The sequence below is a fragment of the Branchiostoma belcheri genome, unplaced genomic scaffold, assembly GCF_001625305.1.
Source record: "Branchiostoma belcheri isolate BF01 breed outbred unplaced genomic scaffold, Haploidv18h27 scaffold15, whole genome shotgun sequence".
Lineage (NCBI taxonomy): Eukaryota > Metazoa > Chordata > Leptocardii > Amphioxiformes > Branchiostomatidae > Branchiostoma > Branchiostoma belcheri.
In genome coordinates, this window is record NW_017802935.1 from 460577 (window position 1) to 483911 (window position 23335).

Here is a 23335-nt window from a genome sequence, read left to right on the forward strand (position 1 = left end):
GACTCCTGTACGGCTTTACGACCTCATTAGTATTATTACTGGTTTTTAATCATTGCCATTTTTTTGTATGTAATGTATGATGTTTCATGACATTGTACAGTATTTCATGTTTAATGTATCATATTGTAGGTATTTCTGTTTCATGTTAATATTGTTCAATATTGTAATCTATTTTGTCTTTAATATAAAAATCTGTATTTTATATTGTAGCGTTTGGTAGGGCAACTTGTAAAGGTGCCAATGCACCTGTTTTGTCCTCCTTCCACACTCGCAGTAAATTCAAACAAATAAACGAACAAACAAAAAAAAACTCTGTCCTTACTGGTCGTACTGTAACCCAAAACATTTGAGTGAACTATGAAGTAAATAAAAAAAAATCACTACAGACTCCAAGAAGAATAGAGTGAAATTCACACTAATAGATATCCTAAAAAACAAACAATAAATAAACAAACCTGTTCTGAATGCGGCAGTTGAAGTTGTAGAAGAGGCTCTCCTTGTGGTTGGTCCAGTTCTCGATGACGAGCAGAAACAGGTTGGTTCTGGGCAGGGCGATGACGTAGTAGAACCCGGACGTACACGGGCCGGAGATGTTCCCCATGATCATCTTCGTTGGACCTGAGATTGTTGATTTAGATGGTGTTAAATCATTATAACAGTTAAGTACTGAAAGGCTCGTCCTCAACCATTGCTGACTAAAATTCTAAATGTTACTTACACAAACTTTTACCCAGCAAGCCCAACGGTTTTTAAATGCTCTTTTCGACTGAGAATCTCTCCTTGGAAAGGATATGGAAGGCACTTATCCTTTTCTGATTAAAATGATAATCCCATAGGTGGGATTGGGGACGTCGCTGGCAAAATAAGTTGCTCAACTTGAGTTGTCTTGTGAATAAAACATCTGAATAAAGAAAAAGTACCTATTTAATGTTTCTAACATACAAATGGCCATTATAATGCCTTCATTACAAAGGTAAAGGTGCTTCCTTAGCCTTTTGTGAGCCCCTAGGGGCAGTGGGTTTTTGATCCACTGTGTCTAATGCAAAATATTGGAAGGCGGAGCCCATCCCTCTCCCTCTGCTGCATTTTACCTCCACAATCAAAGTCGGGTACCCATTTTACACCTGGGTGAAGTGAGGAAAGTCACGCACAAACACACACATACACACACACACACAAACACACACACACACACACGCACGCACGCACGCACACACACACACAAACACAACATATACACACGCACACACACAAACACACACAAACACACACACACACACACAAACACACACACACACACACACACACACACAAAGCCCTTCACCCTCCCTCACCTAGCGCAGACACGTTCGCCAGGAACCCCACCACGTCCTGTATGCAGCCGAACTCGTTGGAGAACTTCGGTATGGGACCCTTGTTTCTGAAGTAGTCGTCTTGGCTCCGCGGCGTGGTGGGGATGCCTTCCAATGTCACCTGTGGGAAAATGCGTTTTATAGTTTGGGATTACTAAACGAAAATATAATCAACACGCATTAACATTATGTATCAGCTCAGCTGCCTACGTAAAAGCAGTAACGGGGAGAGTTTCATAATTTTGGATGGTATCAAAAATACTACTTAGGGCTATTAGTGTACAGTCATGTAGATCTTGATTTCTCTTCTAAAAGTACACGTACGTAGTTGCAAAACGATAATGCATGCAAAATAGCATGTCGTCATGATGACGTAATTGGTATCTATGGACCACGTCCATTTCTAGAAAAAAGGTGAGTACTGTTCACCGCTAATAACAGTACTCACCTTGGGTGAGTACGGCGAGACGCTGCACGCTCCCTGGAAGTCGATCTGCTCTTTCCTCTCGAAGAACTTGTGTTTGTAGATGAGCTCCATCATCACCTCCCCCTCCTTCCTGCCCAGCGACACCCGGTGGTACTCTCTCTCATCCAGGTTGCTAAGCGACAGGAAGTCCTGGTCCGTCACCAAGTTGGCGAAGTTGTCGAACAGATAGCACCTGGAACAGATAGGTCCATCTTTAATATGATATTAGTATACGCAGTCTGATCTGATACTATTGGATATCTGAAAGAAATTCATGGAGACAAACTAATGAGATGTTATGGCAACATGAAAGGCAATAAAAAGCATTTCTATGGTGACAGTTGTTTACTATTGACTGGTATGTTGATGTGTTTGTTATAACTGTTGGGGTGGCATTAAGCGAAAGAAATCCTCGGTGACGGAAACAAATTACACAAGCTGGTAAATAGCACAACATCTAGCAGTTACCTAGTCTGGCAGCCTGGCTCCCCGTTTGGGCAGGTGTAGTTCTGTCCGCAGGACTTCTTGAAGTCGCTGGACTGCATCATGTTGTAGATGTGATCGTGGAAGTCGTTGTACAGGATGTCCAGACCCCCCACCGCCTGGACCTTGTCAGATGCGCACCTGGGCAGATGCTGGTTGCTTCCTGGCGCCTCACTGATGTAGCAGTAGTCTGGCGTGAAAGCGTGGTCATTGACATTTGAAAACAACATCAAACTGATGTTACAATAAGAAACATAGCCTTGTCAACTGGTCATGGATGTGGATGTTACCTAAACGTCTGGCCCTTTTTCGAAATCTATTTAGTTCCTTGAGTCAACATTACCACTACTACTACTGTCACTACTACTACTACTACAACTACTACCACTACTACTACTGTCACTACTGCTACTACTACAACTTCTAACCCCACTACTACTACTACAACTACTACTTCAACTACTACAACTACTACCACTGCTACTACAATTACTACTGCAAGTACTACTACAAATACTACTACTACTACTACTACTACTACTACTACTACTACTACTACATACCTGATAGACATTCGCTATCCCTCTCGCAGTGACAGCCTCCCGGCAGCCCTTTCCCCATCGCCGTGGCGTTTTCGCACTCGTCCTGGTCCGGGATCGGCATCCCCTCGAAGATGGCCCTGGACAGGGTCACGACCTTACCAACCCCGGCAGCATCCAGGTAGGCGTTGGAGATGGTGATTTTGTGGGGGTTCGTGATGGCGCGGTGGTACCAGGGGCGTCTGCACCGGGAAACAAAAACGATACAAAAGGAAGAATATTGAACCAGAGTAGCTCACGTAAGAGTTCATCTGCCTCAGGAATCTTTATAATGAAAGTGGTATCGTTGGTAGTGTGCATAGTCCTGCCGTCAAGAGGCTGTGTCAGTCACCTAACATGCACCCTACTGGAAAGGGTCGCAGTCCTCATAGGACGATACGTTTAGCCATGGTCCACTGTTCATTGCCGAAAAGAGCTAGGAAAAATTCAATTTGGTAAAACGACCCTGTATATATATTCTGAAGGCCAGCCAAACCACAAGGCGGCCAGACTCCCGAGGCAAATATTATCCCTATGTATGGCCAGCCGGCCAGCGTAGTTAGTCTGGTGCAAACTACATTAAACAAGTAGGCGTAACTTGTGAGTAAGTCTCCCGGAGCTTACCCTGTAGGATCGTACGTTCTCCTGGACCTGTGCCCGGGGTAAGTCCGGAACACGCCGCTGCGGCACCCGATGTACGTCCACTTCACGTCCACCAGACCCTCAAAGTCTCTGTTCTTCCAGATCTCCTCTATCTGGGACGTGATCAGTACGTCCGCTCTAAAAGAAAAGAAAACAAAACAAAACAAAAAAATGATGATGATAAATGAATGTTTATCAAATTATATATAAATCACTCGCAGCCCGAAGGCTGATTCAGTACAACACAATCTTACTCAAAAGTCTTAGTCACTGACGAAAGCTAGTGGATACCAGCTGAAACGTCTGACCGTTTCCAAAAGCATATCCAGTTGCTTGAGTAACTGCTTTTTGGCGCATTTTGGTATCACGTTGGCATTACCTTATGTTCTTCTCATATGTAATGTTCTTCGCATTTTCATTGTGGTCGTGAGACGTGGAGCACCCCTCGTCTGTCGTGTCAGAGTTCATGAACGTGTGCGCGTCGATGGTCTCCTTGGCCATGTCCACGTCGAACAGGAACTTGTTCGGGTTGCAGTAGCACTTCGGGGCCAGGCGGAACGTGGAGTGCTCGTAGGACACGAACAGTTTGGGGTACCGCCTCTCGTTAAACTTGACGTCAAGACTCTCCCAGGCCTCTGAAGGATACAGCAATGTGTTAGTGTGTGAGTGTCTTTGATCTGTATCTGTGTAACACACCAGCTTAGTCTTAGCCTGGGTGCCATCCCCAGTAGAATTCACCGCCAGCTTACAACTGGTTATAGAGTTGGCGAATACTACTGGGGATGGCACCAAGGCTAGCTTAGTCTCTCCGTATCCAATTAATTGGCGTCAGGCACGGTTCTGGACACGCGTGGAATATACAGAACCGTCGATTACCCAAAGCCGTTCATGGCTCTTGCCAAATCACGGTTCTGGGTATAACATTATCATTGGTGTAATGTTATGACTGCTAACATGAATAGGGTATATAATTTTCTTCTTACACAACCAGTAAAGGTTCTCACCTGCTTACGTTTTGATGTCTATCAGTCACCTTCCTCAGAGCTTCTGACTAGAGTTCTGCAACAACTTTACTGGTCGTGTAAGAAGAAAATTCTATACCCTAAGTATCTTCCAACCTGATGAAATTATTTACGGTGCTAACATGAATGTTTTATACAGCCACGACCGTTTATACCGTTTTCGTTAGAGATACCGGTATACCTGTGGATTGCACGAGGAAGGCCATGCAAAACGGATACCTCTGGGCTACCACAGTGCCTCGAGGGACATACGAGTAAAGTAAGTACGAAGTACTGCCAATTATTGCAAGATGTGTGATCGACCCATCGCCAAATAAGCAGTGTTATTATAATCTAAATTTCTATTCTATTCTTTGAATAAAATATGTTGAGTTTTCTCGAATTGAATGTCAATCTTTAAGCTATTAATGAGAGAAAAGGACACCTTGGAACTGCTCCCTGACAGCTCCCCAGCTGCTTCCCAACTGCTCCCTGACACTTGTATTGAAATGCCCCCTTGTCACATTGTAAGCAGTCAGGAGGTTGTAGTAGCTGGTGGGGATCTTGGGCGTCTTCTTCGGTTCCTTCGGATGACGGAAGTTCTGAAAAACATCAAGGAAACAAGCTGCTAGGGGGACCAAACCCACACCACTTATTCCTGACAGAAAAAGCTATCTGTCAACAGAAAGTCAAGACCATATCATGTTCAGGACCAAAGATACAAAAACCGGAAGTTCTGCTGCAGTACCAAGGTCATCCACCAGGAGGCAAATATTTGACCTTGACTTTTGTCTTCCTAAGACTTATCAGCATACCAAATATCATCACAATCCATAAAGGCGTTATGAAGTTATGCTGATTACAAATTTGCGGAAACACACACACAGACACACAGACAGACACGCCAAAAACAATACCTCCATTTTTCATGGAGGTAACTAGCCTGGTATCCAGTCTGGTATCGTGGTAGGGGCGGGATTTTCTCGGGGCCGCATGAGCTCTTCCCCGCCCGCCTCAGCTAGGTTTCCCGGTGTGTATTTCATGATGGGAGATTGATTAGCCCTACCACGAACGTGATGGGACAAATCAAATCCTCAAGCATGTCATCTCTATTAGCGTAACACTCTTGTCTTGCCGGAGAGGCTGTTGCACTAGGCGGGGGAAGCTATTAGAGCCTGCCTGAACACTCCAACTACTATGCCCCAATCACGTAAGACAGGATACCAGGCTACAAGAAAACCAAAAGCAGTAAAGACACGGCAGTAGTCGATCTCCAGCTTTCTAGTCAACGTGCGTTGTTTGACACCAAATTGAATACATCTAAAGACGAAATGCATGCTACAGCCTTTTACTCCTAATGCATACCTTGTCCGTGTCTGCCAAGTTGAAAGCGAACGCGTAGACAGAGTCGTTGAGTGCGGTGTAGTAGTAGGTGGCAGGACCGACGATCACCTTCACTCCGTCCTGGAAATCTCCCTTGGGATGACAGAAAGCGATTAGGTTAGGCTAAACTGACTCTAGTTCACGCCATACATGAACATATTGGTTGGCGTGATTACATAACTCTTAGTCCTTCCATCTATTCCTACAACATTGTAAATATTGAAAATAATATATGTTTGTAAATATTATATATTTTGAATGACCTCTGGCCTCCTACCATACTTATTTATTATTACTTTTTTGTATACAATGCATTAGCCTAGGTTATGGATTGTAGGGTATGTGATTCGTTACTTTATTGTGTTATGTATGTATGTATTCCACAACGTGGGGCCCGACATCAGCTCAGCTGCCAGGGCTTCCACTGTATTGCACTGTATTGTTTGCAATTTAAATAAATAAAATAAAATAAAATATTGGTTGAAATCCTTCATTGCCCACGTCGCATCTTAATACAAATGGCAGCGTTTTAATTCGTGTTGCGCCCCACAAAGCAATACAGTCAAACCTGTACTAGTGACCATCTCTACATGCTATTGTGACCACATGTTGGAGGTCTCTTATCGGTCCCCTGAGTGGTCTTCCTGGCCCGTTTTGACTGTAGTAGCATAAAAACGTTTCTTTTTAGCGCTGCTGAATTTGAAAAATGCTCTTTTGACGTGAAAAGGTACTTTTTTGCATGAAGCTACATGTAGGTTTTAAGGGTTGCTAAACCAATTCCAGTGCGAATCGTATGTACTTGTTAAAATCCTACATGGTTTGATTTGATTCATAACGATCTCTTCATTTGTGATACATCACTATCATTTCTGTTGTCCAGTCTAGAATAATACAAAATATAACTATATATATATATACATCGTTTAACAGAAATTATTTGAATTGGACTTAAAATTAGAGTGGGACATGTCAAAGGTAAAAGATAAAATGATATAAACTGAAAAGTTGTGTGGGGTCGTGTGGCGTAGTGGCAGAGTGCGCGACTCGGAACTGAGAGTCCCGGGTTCGAGTCCTGACATGCCACCGATCTTGGGAAAGGCACTTTACACGACTTTCCTCACTTCGCTCAGGTGAAAATGAGTATTGTCCTGGCATGTATTTGTCCCCTGTGTTGGTGGCGGCATTGATATAAGTTGAAAAAACTTGAGTGTGTCGTCACCACGTCTGGTGATTACATGTCAGAATAATAAAAGAAAAATTTGATGGTACCTTGGGTATGCCCCTAATGGCGTCCTTGATGTACAGAGACCCCCTCTTCCCCCTCTTCATGGCCTCCTCCACTTCCAGGAACTTCTCCGGTTTCCCGTTCGGCATCTCCAGCTGCCGGATCGGGATGAAGATGGGGTCGTCCACTAACTAGAGCGCGGGGGAGAAACAGTTTACATGTCAACCTTTTGTGCCAGATAGTACCGCCCACTAAGCTGCCAGATGATGTCGTCTACTAACTAGAATACATATAGAGACGGGAATAATGAAACAGGTTACATGATGGTCTGCTTGGGGTGGAGGGCAACCGGTTACATATGGTCAGTTCAGAGTCTAGTGTCTTTAAGTTTGGAAGTTTGGAGTCTATTGTCTTTAAGTTAACAATCTTGTTCCCTTTCCAGATCTGCAACTACCGTAACATGGCTACTAAAACACAACATATCCATCCCTCCCTCCAACGAGGCTTCAAAACTGTTTTCTTTCCCGTCCTTTTAAACTGCATATTAAAATAATCTCCAAGCAGTTTTTTTTGGTGGGGGTAAGACAGTATCAAATTGGCCAGTCTGTAACCATTCCCCACCCAAGGGTTACATACTTGCCAATTTGATACTGTCTTACCCCCACCAAAAGATCTGCTTGGAGATTATATTAAAAGAGACAGGTATGAAGTGATTGGGAAGGCCATGTCAGCTTTTATCATGTCTTTTATGACTCTAGTTCCTGACCTGTGTGCTGGGCCTGAGCAGCGGGTGGAAGATGGTCTCTCCTTCGTTGTTGATGAGGAAGGTGTAGACGGATCCCCACTGGTCGTTCACCAAGATGTTCTCTATCTCCTCCAGAGTGGCGTCCACGCCCGCTACACCTATAGCCCTGGACACCACAACATCATGGTCATGCAGAACGTACAGGCAGATTCTCATCTTCGTACAGAAACATGATTTTAGTATCGTATACCATCACTTACGGGATCAAAGCGTTCTGAATATCATAGTCGTCGACTTTTAATTTCGAGTTTCCAATTATTCATATGCTTAGTCAGTTTCTCTTAGATTTACCATCCAATCTTAATGTCGTTGCGTGTAAATTTTTCTTGCGACGTGTAGAGCTTTCAGATAAGTAATGGTATTCAAAGTATAGATTACTGTGTCATCGAGTCAACTAAGAAGGGATAGTCGCTGATCAATGGTTGTGGTAAGGTTGGGGTTATCGTGGTTCTGAGATGATGTTAGTGCGTTCAGGATTTTTACAGATAGAAGCATGATGTGCAAGCCATCACTCAATGTGGGATTGTCCATGGTTAACCAACCGCTTGTTCAGTACGCGGGAAACAAGCAAAAAACAACTCACCTTCGACATGCGATCGAACGGAAGTTAGAGAACATCGTAACTGTACAGTAGACAAGGACATGCATGGGACGTACTGACGGGTACGGGGAAGACATCTACAAAATATTAGCTCTACGTCCATGTACCCTAAAGGATAGACTGCACCAGAATCAACCTGGTTTAGAACATGACACAATTTCACCATTCCAGGAGGGAAAGCATGCTAGGAGTGCAACACACCTAATGGTTCACTAAAGAGGTTTGACTTCTAAGTACGTTTTGGGTATATAGAGAGTGGAATCATTCCTCAGCCAACCGACAGCTTTCGCACTGCAGTCATGCCTCAACAAGACATCTGGAGCTTCATAGTTCCCATATAGAACTTAGTTATTCAAACTGTCGTTCAGACCGGTTTCGCCTGTGCATGTTTCCCTAGTGGCTAATAAAGGCATAATGACACATCTACAGATCCTCTTGTAATCTGGCATCCCATATATTGTATTGTCCTAACAGGCTGAATAAAAGTTCTAAACAGGAACTATGCGGCTCCAGATGTCTTACTGGGGGCTGATTGTGGTGAGGAATATGTTGGTTGACCAAGAAATAAAACCACCCAATCTATAGAAGTACATGGTTAGAGTGGGAAGCTGGTCAGTTGGTCAAGGGAAAACTATGGTGCACATGATGGTTAGGCAACAACATAAGAGGAATTACACATAAGCGGCAGTACGGAAAATGGGAAGTTACACGGAAAACAGGTCACAAAAGTCAGTTGAAATGCCAGGTACACATCATAAATGGTCACGTTACAAACAGGAAAATGGCTAGCTAGAGCGTTCTGCTCACTAAGGTTATTTCATACGAACGTGTTTTTATCATGAAAGTTCATCTGTGTTGGTAGTAATCATAGTAAATCATTGAACTTCATTTCAACACAAGGGCTACAGAGCGATCAAATTTTCAACGACCACTGTCGCCTTCATCAGGATAATGAATGATTGTGATTGATAAGTGATTGATCATTAATTATCCTGATGAAGGCGACAGTGGTCGTCGAAAATTTGATCGCTCTGTAACCCTTGTGTTGGAATAAAGTTCAATGTTTTACTAAGAACGTGTTATTATTACTTATGATTGTAAAAAAATCTTGCGGCATCGCAGTGCTAGATCTATAGACCTCTTCCAGTGGTGCGAAGTGGGCCTCGGTTGACTTCGTGCCATCCAGAAGAGGTGTTGTGTTTTCACTCGTCAAAAATTTGGAGCTTCGAATCAGACATTTCTGATGGCAAGATCACCCTTTTTTTCGGTCATGCTTTGCACATAGTGCTACAAGTCTGGAGCAATGTCAGTATGGACGTCGTATGCAATGTTTTACGATATATTCGTAGGAGTTTTGAATAGCAAAGGTATTTATTCACAGCCATTGTTTACAAGAGCCGACTTTTGGATGGCCGTCTGTCATCTTCATCAGGGAAAGTATGACAGGTTCACTGTGCACTGAAGCTAGGTGTTACTAGTTCACTGAAGCTAGGTGTTATTGGTTAACTGAAGCTAGGTGTTACTGGTTCAGTACACAGTGAACCAGTCATACTTGCCCTGCTGAAGATGGCAGGTGTCATCGAAACGTCAACTCTTGTTGAACAAGTGGCTGTGAATAAAAAGGTGTACTACTCAACATTCACCACCCTGGTGATTTTTTAAATTTTTGTTAAGTTTTGTAATTTTACATTGCGTATTAGAATGAGTTATATTGATAGTGTGGATGCTTGACACAAAGCGTAGCCAGGAGTATTACTGGAAAGCAGAAAGCAAAGTATGGCTGTGTGTCCGCAACGATACAATATGTACGAAAAGGTGGCGATGGAAAACATGAGAAATGGACGATTAGAAATGGCGGCTGATGATGAACATGCTTTTTGCTTCCGCGGATCATTCCAAACGTCGTGCACAGGAAGCGTTCGTGTTTGTTTGTTTGTTTGTTTGTTCTGATAGAAGAAGCGTGGCTGAAGTGAACCATTAGTTATGATGCCCAGATGATGCCGTGATTAATAATAACAACAGAATACACACGAGTGAGTGTGTCATAAAAGGAGAAACGGTAGCCGGCTTGTGGAGTCATTCACTGTCCCTGCACTTATAACAACACTTAAACACGCCACAAACCACGGACAGGAATTCGGTCATGGCTGCCAGATAGCTTATCAAAGAAGAAGAACAAGAAGAAGAAACTTTAAGGCATTCAGCCACACTTAGCCGAATTTCAACTGGACAATGACATAGACAAAGGTCTCACCTACAATGCAGATGAGCGCACATCAAAGTATGTTTCAAAGGAATAATTTCCCAACGATTTGTGCTTGCTATTTAAGCGCACAAACGTCTGGGCAAAAGTCTCACCTCAAAATAGATGAGCACATAGCAAAGTCTGTAAAATGAATAGATCCCAGTGATTTGTGCTAAGAGGTTCATGGAGTTTTAAAAGCCGGCAGCCAGGACTAGTGAAGTCACAGTTAATGCTAGAACTCATGCTACACAGATTCGCGAAGAAAGAAAAAATGTTTAAACTTTTCGGAGGTACAAAAAAAAAGGATCAAACGAAAACGATACCTGTTACAAGAACCATATGCACATGCAGGTTACTCATAACAGAAATTGAAACTCAAGTGCATCTTGTTAGTAAGAAACGGTATATGGCAAAGACATGCAGTGGTGTTTTTCTGAGCTAACTGAAATATCTGGCATTACTTGTGACTTCATCAAATTCACACGTACGTACAACACAACTACAAACACCAGTTATATATTTTACAAGGGTGGTGGTTTATCTACGTGGAATGTCTACGCACACAGCCTATACTTACTTATTAGTTATTTTACTGATGGCAGGTACAGTGAATGTCACCATAAGTCCGAGGCCCCAGGCGTCTAGATACGGGGCGGTCCAGCGGCCCTGATCGGTCTGAACGTTAGCGGAAAGGAAATCAAAGTAGTTGTCCATCTGGGAAATGATGTTGTTGGTGTCGAACAGCTTCTTCATGGAGCCTCGGTTGTCGCAGGCCAGCTTCCCCGGAAACTCCTCTCCGTCGTCCACCGTCAGGTAGCTGAAGATCCGCGCCTGGTGTAAAGAAAATCGTGAAGTTAGACGTTTAAATAAGATAAACCGTTGTGTAGCTAAAAATACTCGCTTGGAGCGAAGACAGTCGTGAAGATGGTCGCAAATGGTCATCAGTACCCAAAGCCATATGTGATCACATGCTGTAATCTCCAAACACATTCTGTGGGACAAGGGAGCCTATATTGGCCGCCTGGGGGCAGATTTATACAGGAGGCAAATACTCCACAGAATCTGCTTGGAGATTAATATATAGACTAATATATAGACACAAGAGACTCTAAGATGTCATTCATTGATGGATACATGTTCAACCTTCTCCCTGCAGCCTAACCCAGTAATGACCAGTAAAGATTTCATACCAAGTGGCTATCTTAGCATGACGAAGGTTACAAAAAGTACAAGTACATCCTGACCTTTGGCCTGAGCGTCTCCTGCAGCTCCGCGACCCGGTCCCACACGATGCGCCAGTCGTACCGGCATTTCGGCCCAGGGACGTACCCACTGCGGGTGTAGTACCCTGTCAACACACACACAAAACTTACGTTTTTCATTAATTTATTTCTATTTATTTATTTCGGCTTACAAGGAAGCCAGGGTGTCCCAACTATTACTAAGGAACACCCTGGGGAAAAGATGAAAATCGTTAGACATACATGGGAATACATACATGTATTACATACTTAGTGAGATATACAATAATTATATACAATAGTGCAATAATATATATTTTTAAATACATTTCTTTAAAATACAATAATACAATAGTAGAGTCCTAGTATATACATAGTTGCCGAGGTAATATGTTAATCGGGCTATGATACAGATGTAGTGTGTTAAACAGAATATGGATCCCCAAGGGATTTCCATACTTTGGCTTTAAAAGAAAACAGTGTAGGGCGTTTTGGGCGCAGAAACGTTAATTTTACTACATTTATCAGTTCTACAAATGTTAGAAATGAAACTATCGTATCCAGAACCGTGCCTATCTTGTTCTATGCCTGAGTGGGTTAGGGCTACATGTAGGTTCAGACACGGTTCTAGATAGTCTCCAAGTATCCAAGAAAGTAGATGGATACTCGTGGACTACCCACTAACCGCGCCTGAGCTTGGGATTGGATTAGGCACGGTTCTGCATCTGGACACACGTAGACTATCCAGAATTTTGCCTTAACATTTTCCTCACCTGGACCACACCTGACCTTGCCGCCGTCCATGTCCTTCCCGTCCGTTACCATGACGATAAGTGATTGACAGGTCGTTCGTGACGTCGTTGACAGAAGATCAAACGCGATCTCAAAACCCTTCCTGTAAAAAAACGTGATAAATGTAGTCGGTGCTTGTGTAGTCGGTAGAATTTCTCCCTAAGGCTCTGAAATTCATATAGATAGTGTCTAGCCCCTCAAGCTTTGTCCTGTTGCATAAAGTAATTATATCCCAACACCACAGGGTGTCTACTTCAGTACCAGTTACCATGGTGACAGACGTCTGGTCCAGAAACAGAACAACGACCAACGTTTTTTTCTTGGAAGGTAAACATGGTAACACAAAGCGAAAGCGCACTGACGTGGTCCCAGGACCTGATATACTTTAGATGGCACACGTCACATCACAACACAGACTTCAGCACCAAGGAGAGGGAAATGTGCAGCATTTAGGATTTTTTAATATACTCAAGCCCCTGATGTATGTAAAAGGGTGATGTAAAAACCATGATCTTACTTCATCTCACTCGTGCCTCCCGCCTGAAGCCCGTCTATCTTCTGGATGAGGTCCTTCCTGTGCGCGGTGGAGGCCGGAACCAGCCGGTTCTGCTGGCAACTCAGAACCTCCGTGTCGTGTTGGTGCCACCTGTAAACACGGGTGTTACATAGGTTATCTTTTTATATTCCAACATTTCATCACTATATAGACATGGTGACAGCACACTCAAATTATTTTATGCCGCCACCAACGCAGAGGACGAATACAGGACAAGACAATACTCAAGGCTAAAGTACCTGCCGGTCTCGTCCCAGTGGCTGGCTCGCGCGCAGACGACATTGACGAAGTCCTGCTTGGTGAGGGTGTTCAGGATGGTCTTGGCAACCGCCTTGGCGATGTCAAACTTCTCTCCTATCATGGAGTGACTGGAGTGAAAAAAAATATAATGAACACGTGGTTGTATAAAAAGTTGAATGTTTCAATCATAGCAACAAAAAGCATATTTTACAACGATTCTTCATTTAGAAGGAAAGAAAACGTTTAGATTTTTGTGTGTATCAACTGTTATTGGTGAATTTCACTTTTTGTGGAGTGAGTGTGGAGTGAGCCCTGTATACCTAAGTCCTGATGTTAGCTATTGCGTGATCATGCATGACAGAAACATATGGAAATGTTGGCTAAACGATAACTATAGAGGTCAGATAATGGTTGTCTGGCGTCATCCATTACCAAAGGCAACCATTACCAGATTTATCTTCATTTATTTATTTATTTATCCAGGTGATACATATCGCCTTGTCGGCGTTTTTCAATGATACCTGGGGGGTAAACCCCAACATAGTAAAATACAAACAAAGTAACTGAGGATAAAATACAATAATAAATAAGAAGAAAATAATCACTATATACAAGTGTGCAATGAATCATAAGGTAACATAAAGAATCCAACCAAACATAAATAAGTTAAAGCGAAAGGAATTTGCATATCAATGGAACTTATCTCACAAGCATAAAACAAACAAAATCATATTAACTGGTAAGGAAAATCATAATGTTTGTAAATCACTCAACCAAAATCAAATTAACTGGTGAGGGAAGAAAGTCTGGTCTTAAAACCTGGTCTTCCATTTAACATATTCAGTAAACCCGTACTGTCGTGCGTTGCAAGAACTCTCCCATGCCCTACCTGTGCAACCCGATCAACGAACTTGGACAATAATTCTCCTTAGTCTTAACTACGCTGTGTGAATATGAAGACTTATTCCCCGAGCTCCCTGACTGAACTACGTTCTTTGACCGTACATAATTCTATATGGCATATGTTAACAATTGAAGGATTTCTAGTACTATCTTGAAATGAGATATCGTTTTGTAATCTTTTAATGTGAAATTTTAACGTGTGTTTTAAAGTTTTAAACGAATTGTGAATTTTCTACAATCCTGTGACCGGGAGGGTCACAGCAAATGTGCAATTAACACATCTTGAGTTTTGAGTTGGTAAATCCAACTTTTCGTGCAGTGGTACCGTTATTAATTACCTGCAGTCCAGGACGACCACCACGTCCTTGGCCCCGCTGGTGGCGGCGATGTACCAGGGTCGGATCCGCGGGTCGTAGTCGTTGTAGAAGCCGGCGAAGTTGGTGTCCCACTCCCGGCCCGGGTACAGCCTCAGCAGACCGTTACTGGACCCGAAGTACTGCCATCTGCGAGGAAACATACAACATTTGTGGGGTCGTGTGGCGTAGTGACAGAGTGCTCGACTCGGAATCAAGAGGTCCTGAGTTCGATTCCTGACAGTCACCGATCTTGTGCCCTTCGGAAAGGCACTTTACACGACTTTCCTCACTTCGCTCAGGTAAAAATGAGTTTTGTATTGTCCCCTGCGTTGGTGGCGGCATTAATATAAGTTGAAAAAAAAACTTGAGTGTGCCGTCACCACGTCTTGTGACTAGATGTTGGAAAAAGTCACTGTACTTTTTTTTTGTTGTGTCAAAAAAGAATCTACATATAAAAAAACATACAAGGACCGTGTGGGTCTTGTTTGTGAACCTTCGTTAGGCTTAACACTCCAGGTTTGTACAGTACGTGCATGCTGCATATGAGACCGGACTGTAGGGTTGGATCCAGAACAGTGCTTTATCCAGAACCATGCTCAAGCACATTTTCTTGGTATATCATTATGAACGTTTATCTGTGTTGGTAGTTACATGTTTAAAGTTAAAACTGTAAGGATTTTGGACAGTGAACAAGACTATTTCCTAAGAGGGGCGAAGCGGCTATTTACATCAGGGCCCACCACCCTTCACTTAACCGCGACGGGGGACGATATCGTCTAGACCTTTGACCAAGAGTTGACGTCAAACTTCAAAGAAGCCACGTGACAAGCTTCACTGGGTCAGTCTATTGAGGAAGACCAGAGTGGCTGGTCGAAAGCTCTAGGTGTGAGAACCTTTTGTGTTGCACCAAAGGTTTTAACTTTAAACTTCCTAATATATTGCTATCGCTATCGCTTAGTAATGAACCTTTTCTACACGTACCTGAGGAGTTCGTCCTCCTTAGAGTTGTTCTTAAAGACTTCGTCCAGCCCCGAGGTGTATACCACGGTGTTAACTGTAGCGTTGTCATCTCGGGGTACCTCGTCAGAAATCTTCACCACGCTGTAGCTCTTGTTGACGTGCTGCTTGAAGTACCTATAGAGCAGGGACAGCGGTACCATACATGTCAGACATCTCAAGTAATGCGTTGTACCAGCGGTACCACACATGTCAGAAATCTCAAGTAGCTGCACATAGGGACAGCAGGGACAGCGGTACCATGTCAGAAATCTTCACCACGCTGTAGCTCTTGTTGAAGTGCTGCTCTAATGGGTTGCTGGAAAAAGAGTAGGAATTGCAAGGATTCGTAAATCGTACTCCTGTAACCGCGTATCAGATTATTTATGATGAGAAGAACTAGTCTCTCCCAGGTTTTAGAAGCGCGGATGGAAAGAGTAGATGTTGGTCAAATAGACAGACATCATGCCAGGGGAGTTCAGTTTGCTTAAGGATTTCCGTTTGCCCCTCCAACTGTATTTTTAGCGGACCAACTTCCCTGGCATGTACTCTTTCCAACCGCTTCTGGAGCCTGGTAGAGGCTAGAGAAAGAGAGTGGTCTTACGTGCTGAATGTGAGAGGTGTGGGAAGCCTGGACGGGATGACGGCGTCTCGGTAGATGTCTCAAACATAATAACATCGTTCCAAATTGGAAACAAAATACTCCCGTACCTAGTATCAGGTTATTTACTCGTATGATGAGAAAGAGAGGAAACATCTTACATGCTAAAGCCTGGTAGAAGCTAGAGGAAGACAGGAAACATCTTACGTGCTGAATGTGAGAGGTGTGGGGAGTCTGGACGGGATGTCAGCGTCCCGGTAGATGTCTCAAACAGAACAACATCGTCCGCTAGCTTCATCCCGCTAGCTTCATCTCATTAGCTTCATCCCGCTAGCTTTATCCTGTTAGCTTTATCGTGTAAGCTTTATCCCGAGTACCCTGGATGCCAAAACTAGTATCGGGCCGTTAGCCGTTTTCCTTCGAGCCCTTTGCCCGCCTGCCTAAATATAGCGCTACGGAGGAGTTGAGCCCGATGGGTTTGTCCGGCCCTTTACTCGATGTAGGGCCAGCCAACCCCCCCCCCCCCGGGCTAGACTCCCCGTAGCGGTAATTTACACCAGCGGGCGAAGGGCCTTTGCGGCCCGGAAACGAGTTCTTGATTCCAGCAGAGAAAAAAGAAACATCTTACGTGCTGAATGTGAGGGGTGTGGGCAGTCTGGACGGGATGTCGGCGTCCCGGCAGATGTCTCAAACATAATAACATCGTGCTAGATGAGAGACAGAAACATCTTACGTGCTAAAGCCTGGTAGAGGCTAGAGGAAGAGAGGAAACGTCTTACGTGCTGAATGTGAGGGGTGTGGGAAGCCTGGACGGGATGTCGGCGTCCCGGTAGATGTCCAGTGGCAGGTCTGACAGGATGGGCAGGTCCTGCTGTCCCCGCAAGTACGCCTCGTCGTGAAAATGGACCACTGCTTCTGCTATTCTCTGGATGGAAGACAAGGAAACATATTTATTATCATGAAAGTTCATCTTTGTTGGTAGTTACATGTTTAAAGTTAAAACTTTGGTCCAACACAAAAAGTCTCTCATCTAGAGTTTTCGACCAGACTGGGTCAGTCTACTGAGGGTGACGAGAGTTTCTGGTTGAAAGCTCTAGGTGAGAGAATTTTTTGTGTTGGATCAAAAGTTTTAACTTTAAACAAGGAGACATGTTCATGTCCAGATCTGGTCATATATCACTAACTTCTCTAGTTTAGCTAAACCTCCTAAACGTGGAAGCCTAAATGGCAGAGAACTGAGAATCTCCTCCTTCTTGCTGAACTTATCACCCACTCACTTCTGAACCCAAACATACAAACCTAGCATAAATTAGTACCACCCAAAACAATACTTCTGTCCTGTAAGTGACGTACATAATCGATATAATCAGCAAAAAGTCACCCTAATCAGCAATCTACAGAACTTGATGTACACAACATGTCTGAACAACTCTTATGTAACATTTTACTTAGAGGATCACCCAATTTACACCCAGATACAAACAGTCAAACATTTTGACAATCACCCAAACTTACGTTATTGATACTAAACGGTTTGTATTAGATTAACTCCTACATAGACTACAAAACATGTTCTTTCTTACCATTTTATTGATCCATTTCTACCACCCATTTACTGTTATCTGTTGCTTTTTGTCATGTATTTTGTCACTGTATACTTGCATGTCTGGTGGTGAGGTTAAAATTAGCTATAGCTAGAGTACCTCACCACCATATCTTGTATTGTCCATGTTGAATTGAAAAAATAAATTAAAGTAACGTACCCTCGTCGCCGCCTCCTTCTTGCTGAAGTAATCGCCCAATCTTTCCTGCACCGTCCGCACGATGTCGTTCCCATCCTTCGACTCCGGAGCGTACCCGGCCAAGTCGTAGAACTTCTGTATGTGAGACGTCTTCAAACCGTCTGTGGCCAGCTGCAGAGGAAACAAGTAAAATCTGAGATTTTAAACCTCCGGGCTTTTTATTGTATATTTTTATATCTAATTTGTTATGTATAGTTGATGCCTTGATGGTGTTGAATTTTATGTGTTAGAGAAGATGCATGTGCACAATAACAATTGTTGCGCGACGCAGGACTAGGGGTTTAAACAAAGAATTTATCGAGACCGGACACCCCTCTGTGCGAGGGGTCACCTTGGTGGACGAGACCGACAATACCTTATACACTCCAAAGGTCAACGGTCGCGACCACTTTCACACTCAAAGGGGTGTTTTGGGGCCACCAAAAGGCACCATTTTCACGCCCGAAAACACATATACAATAAAAACAAAAGAACGTGTATCATCTACAGCCCAATAGCAAAACATATACCGAGTCCCAAAAGAATCCGTCCACCCAAACGCGAGAAACAGCTGCGAACATGAAAATCTACATCTCTCACAAAACCCTTCCGCGGAGGTAATTATTAAGACTGGTTTATTGATTTAAAGTATTTTGCAGCCCGGAGGCTGAATTGCATGTTTCATTACATCAGTGTCCACCTTAACAACTTTAAAATATCATCTAGCTAGGAATGTATACCTAAAATTGAATTGCGATCTCTACATAATTACACAGTGTGTGTATACATGATAAATTAAAAAGACATGAGTTTTACTACATAGGACAAAGGGCTCTTGGAGTAGCGCTTCGTCCGTGCTAGAATAGGGTCGTAGAACTTCACTTAACCACGACGGGGGCCGACATCGTCTACCAGATACCTTTGACCCAGTGTTGACGTTAAATTATTTGGCTGAATTTTACTATTTGTGAAGCCGCGTCGTCAATTCAATTAAATGACATATGCCCTCTTTACTAAACCGAACACCGGGTGCGGCAAATTGTATTCTTCTAGCGGACCAACTCCCCCGGTATGTTATCTCTCTCTGTTTGTGTCTTTTGTAAGTGGTGTATGTATTCATTGTATTAGAAATAAATTTTAAATTTTACATTAAAAAAAAAAATTTTAAAATCTCTCTCTGTTTGGCCAATCTCTACGTAATCTTTCCAGCCGCCTCCCGAAGCCTGGTAGAGGCTAACTCTTTGTAGTAAATAATGATCCATGCCCTTCTGAATGGTATTCATGATATCGATGGTTGACAGCTGGAAATACCGTATCAACCCCATTGAAAAATAATTGCGGTGCGCCGTGGATAATCGGCCGGGTCAAACATAATTAACACAACAATGAAGGCATTTTCCGCAACGCTGGGCATCACCTCAACACGCTGCTACATACTGGTTAATAATTGATACACACAGTCACATAACCACTGGGTCGTTCTTACTAGTGTTGGTAAATTCAGTTGGGACTGACTCTTTGAAAAACAGCTGATAAAACACTACATGCGTCATGTTCTTCAGGGAATGAATTATCATGCGATTGAAGTGACTCGAAAATGAGTGTACCAAAAAAAAGCTTTAAATTTACATGAATCATTTTGTGTTTTGGCTATAACGCAAATAGCTTCAGTGTATCCAAAATACAAAAAAAATCAATTCAATTTGACACCAACCGTACCGTGAATTAAATTTGCACCAGAAAGGAGTGCAGAGCTAGAATACATTGACTTATTTTTTATTTGCGTAAAACATTCTAGTATTAGCAATTGAGTTTATTGAGTTAAAACTCTCCTTTAGCTGCCCACCCGATCGAGGGTGACAGCTATTCTTCCAGGAGAGAGTATACACATAAACGTAACAATACATCAATATGTACATATATAAATCAAGACACACAATATGTATACATATATACATATATACAATCTTCTAGCCATTGCTTCCACAACAGTGTCCACTGCCTTGTCATAGAATGCATCAGAGGATTGGACACGATATTGCTGGAGGGCATCTAAAATTCTCATTCACACTGAGAGAACGTATAAAATCCCCAAACCTCTGGGACGTTTTTTCCGCCATTCTTCATCATTGGTTAATGAGAATGGTCTGCTATTATAATCATATGCGCATTTATTGATTAGAGTGTACTCAGTATTACCAGTACCTGCACCCGTTATAATTACAAAATGCGTGAAAGGAGGGCGTCCACATACAGTCAATTGTAGTAAATGCTGCAGATTTATATCACATTTTATAACACATTTTATAGTTGACGGTAAGGTATATCTAGAATCAGATATATCTAGTTCTATGCCTGATGAATGGGATGAATGGGTCACGGTACGGAGGGCCAAGTGTCGCAAAATTACATATATATAAAGACTACTAATTCCTCATATATAAGGATAGATTTTGCACTCACGTATGTATCCAGCTTGACACACACATGTATACACGGTCGCACAAACACATGTATGTCCAACTTTACACACACACACACATAGTGGATAGGACACACTCATGTATATCTTTCGCTTTACACATACACATATCGTGTTAGGACACACTCATATATGTCTCTCTTATACATACACATATATATAGATGGTAGAACACACTCATGAATGTTGCAGCTTTAGGACAGACCAAGGAGCTTTCATGTCATTGGATAGACTCTTAACAGCTTAACACAGACGAAGATATAATTTTTAAAAGTACATACATAGCTCTTACTAGTCTTAGGATCGCACTTGTAAAGAGGAAGTGTCAGCTTGGGCCCCCTGTTTTGTTTGTTTCAAGGGAATTGTAGTTTGAAGAATCGTCCTGACTTTTTGTATACGTTGATAGCACGGTGTTGATAGCCTTAGTTACGGTTGACATAATTTGTAATTTTTCGTGGTAACTTTTCATCTGTATATATGCATCGCTAATCACTAAAAACGTTGCTCGCTACCCTAGATATTTTCACTGACGCTCGCACTGCCACTACTATTGCCTCCTTCAAAAGGAAGCTATCGAACTCTCTTGGTGTGTGACCCTGACCTCTCCACGTTGATGTATTGTGTTATTGTAATTTACGTGTAAATGTTTGTCTTGTCAGCAGGACAAGCCCTTAATAATAGCCGTCTGGCTAGTTGGGCTGCCTTGGCTGTGCAAATGGTCTTCTTACAGCCAAACTAATAAATAGAATTGAAATAAAATAATAAGATATTTGCTTTATGTTAGTCCAACGTCAGAGTAGGCCCCGCCGGTGTAGAGTGTAAGTATGACAATAAAAGAAACCCTTCCCTTCAACTACAACAAAATACTGCACGCATTGGATGTGTTTATAGGATAATTATTCAGTCATATACTTCAACTGCTGAATCGGATACAAGATATCTATCTATCACTTTGTTGTCCGAATTATGCATCTACAGCTCACATAGGTCAAACGATTTTCACGACATATACATGTGTGAGGTAAAGCCCGTATTCATCTGGCTTTCAAGACAGACATATATATGATGTAAAGAACATATGTATATGTCAATTTTCCAGGACACATGTGTGAGGGGAAGCCCATATATATATAAGGTTTTCCCCGACAGACATATGTGTCATGTACATGTGTCAGTTTTACACGACACATGTGTGTGAGGTAAAGACCAATATATATCATAGTTTTCATGACAGACATATATGCGATGACTCCCGCATACAAGTCTGTCATGAAAGGACATATACATGTGTCAGTTTTACGCGACACATGTGTGTCAGGTGAAGACCGATATATATCATGGTTTTCATGACAGACATATTTGCGATGACTCCCACATACATGTCTGTCCTGAAAGGACATATACATGTGTCAGTTTTCCACCGCACATGTGTGTCAGGTGAAGACCAATATATATCATAGTTTTCATGACAGACATATTTGCGATGACTCCCGCATACATGTCTGTCATGAAAGGACCTATACATGTGTCAGTTTTACGCGACACATGTGTGTGAGGTAAAGACCAATATATATCATAGTTTTCATGACAGACATATATGCGATGACTGCCGCATACATGTCTGTCATGAAAGTACATATACATGCGTCAGTTTTACGCGACACATGTGTGTGAGGTAAAGACCAATATATATCATAGTTTTCATGACAGACATATGTGCGATGACTCCCGCATACATGTCTGTCGCCGGAAAGGACATATACATGTGTCAGTTTTCCACCGCACATGTATGTGAGGTGAGGACAAATATATATCATGGTTTTCATGACAGACATATATGCGATGCCTCCCGCATACATGTCTGTCGCCAGAAAGGACATATACACATATCCTGACAGAAGGCAAAAACATAAACTGATCCAAATTTTTGGAAAATTTTAAATGGTCTTGCACCACAGTATTTACAAGATCTAATTCCATCACGTATTCGTGACTCTGTCCCATTCAACCTTCGCGCAACCAGAATTTCTCCCCTATTGCCTGTAAAACTGAAAAGTATAAAAAATCATTCCTACCCTCAACTATTTATTTGTGGAATGATCTACCCCCAATATCCAAGCCTTCTCTCACAATCAACATCTTAAAAATGAGTTGGATTCACTATTCAACAGACCGACAAAACACTTCCATTTCTGTCATGGCCAAAGACACTCCGCTGTTCATCACACAAGGCCCCGTCTTAATTTCAGCCAGTTAAACTACCATCTATTTCAACATTATTATATTGACCACCCTACATGTAGATGTGGCTATCACAGTGAAACAGCTGAGCACTACTTTCTACATTGTAAACTTTATATTCCAGTCAAAGAAGTACTCTGTTATCATCTCTTTCTAACATAGTAGAGTTACAGCATTTCAATGACAGTTCTCTGTGTTTGTTACTACTTCGAGGGTCTACATCACTTTCACACCTACAAAACTGTAATGTTTTTGATGCAGTTCAAAACGTCATTTACTGTACGGGTAGATTCTCATAATTGATAGATCACCAACTTGTCTTGTTTGTATTTATCTTGGTTTGTCTTGTTTGTAATTATGCATGT

General features: G+C 42.5%; 1 protein-coding gene across 1 annotated transcript in view; it reads right to left on the bottom strand.

The window, feature by feature from the left end:
* Positions 1-23335, bottom strand: part of LOC109465163 — a 24402-nt gene that overhangs the window by 188 nt on the left and 879 nt on the right. The window contains exons 2-21 of the mRNA XM_019762310.1: positions 18230-18379; positions 17246-17391; positions 15851-16003; positions 14852-15016; positions 13610-13738; positions 13332-13460; positions 12796-12917; positions 12026-12129; positions 11359-11612; positions 7897-8041; positions 7175-7321; positions 5888-5998; positions 4968-5124; positions 3901-4156; positions 3504-3659; positions 2865-3082; positions 2287-2491; positions 1801-2011; positions 1335-1473; positions 456-618 (exon numbers count right to left, since the gene is read on the bottom strand). Coding sequence (XP_019617869.1) covers positions 456-618; positions 1335-1473; positions 1801-2011; positions 2287-2491; positions 2865-3082; positions 3504-3659; positions 3901-4156; positions 4968-5124; positions 5888-5998; positions 7175-7321; positions 7897-8041; positions 11359-11612; positions 12026-12129; positions 12796-12917; positions 13332-13460; positions 13610-13738; positions 14852-15016; positions 15851-16003; positions 17246-17391; positions 18230-18379 — 3260 coding nt within the window. The remainder of the gene's footprint in view (positions 1-455; positions 619-1334; positions 1474-1800; positions 2012-2286; positions 2492-2864; positions 3083-3503; positions 3660-3900; positions 4157-4967; positions 5125-5887; positions 5999-7174; positions 7322-7896; positions 8042-11358; positions 11613-12025; positions 12130-12795; positions 12918-13331; positions 13461-13609; positions 13739-14851; positions 15017-15850; positions 16004-17245; positions 17392-18229; positions 18380-23335) is intronic.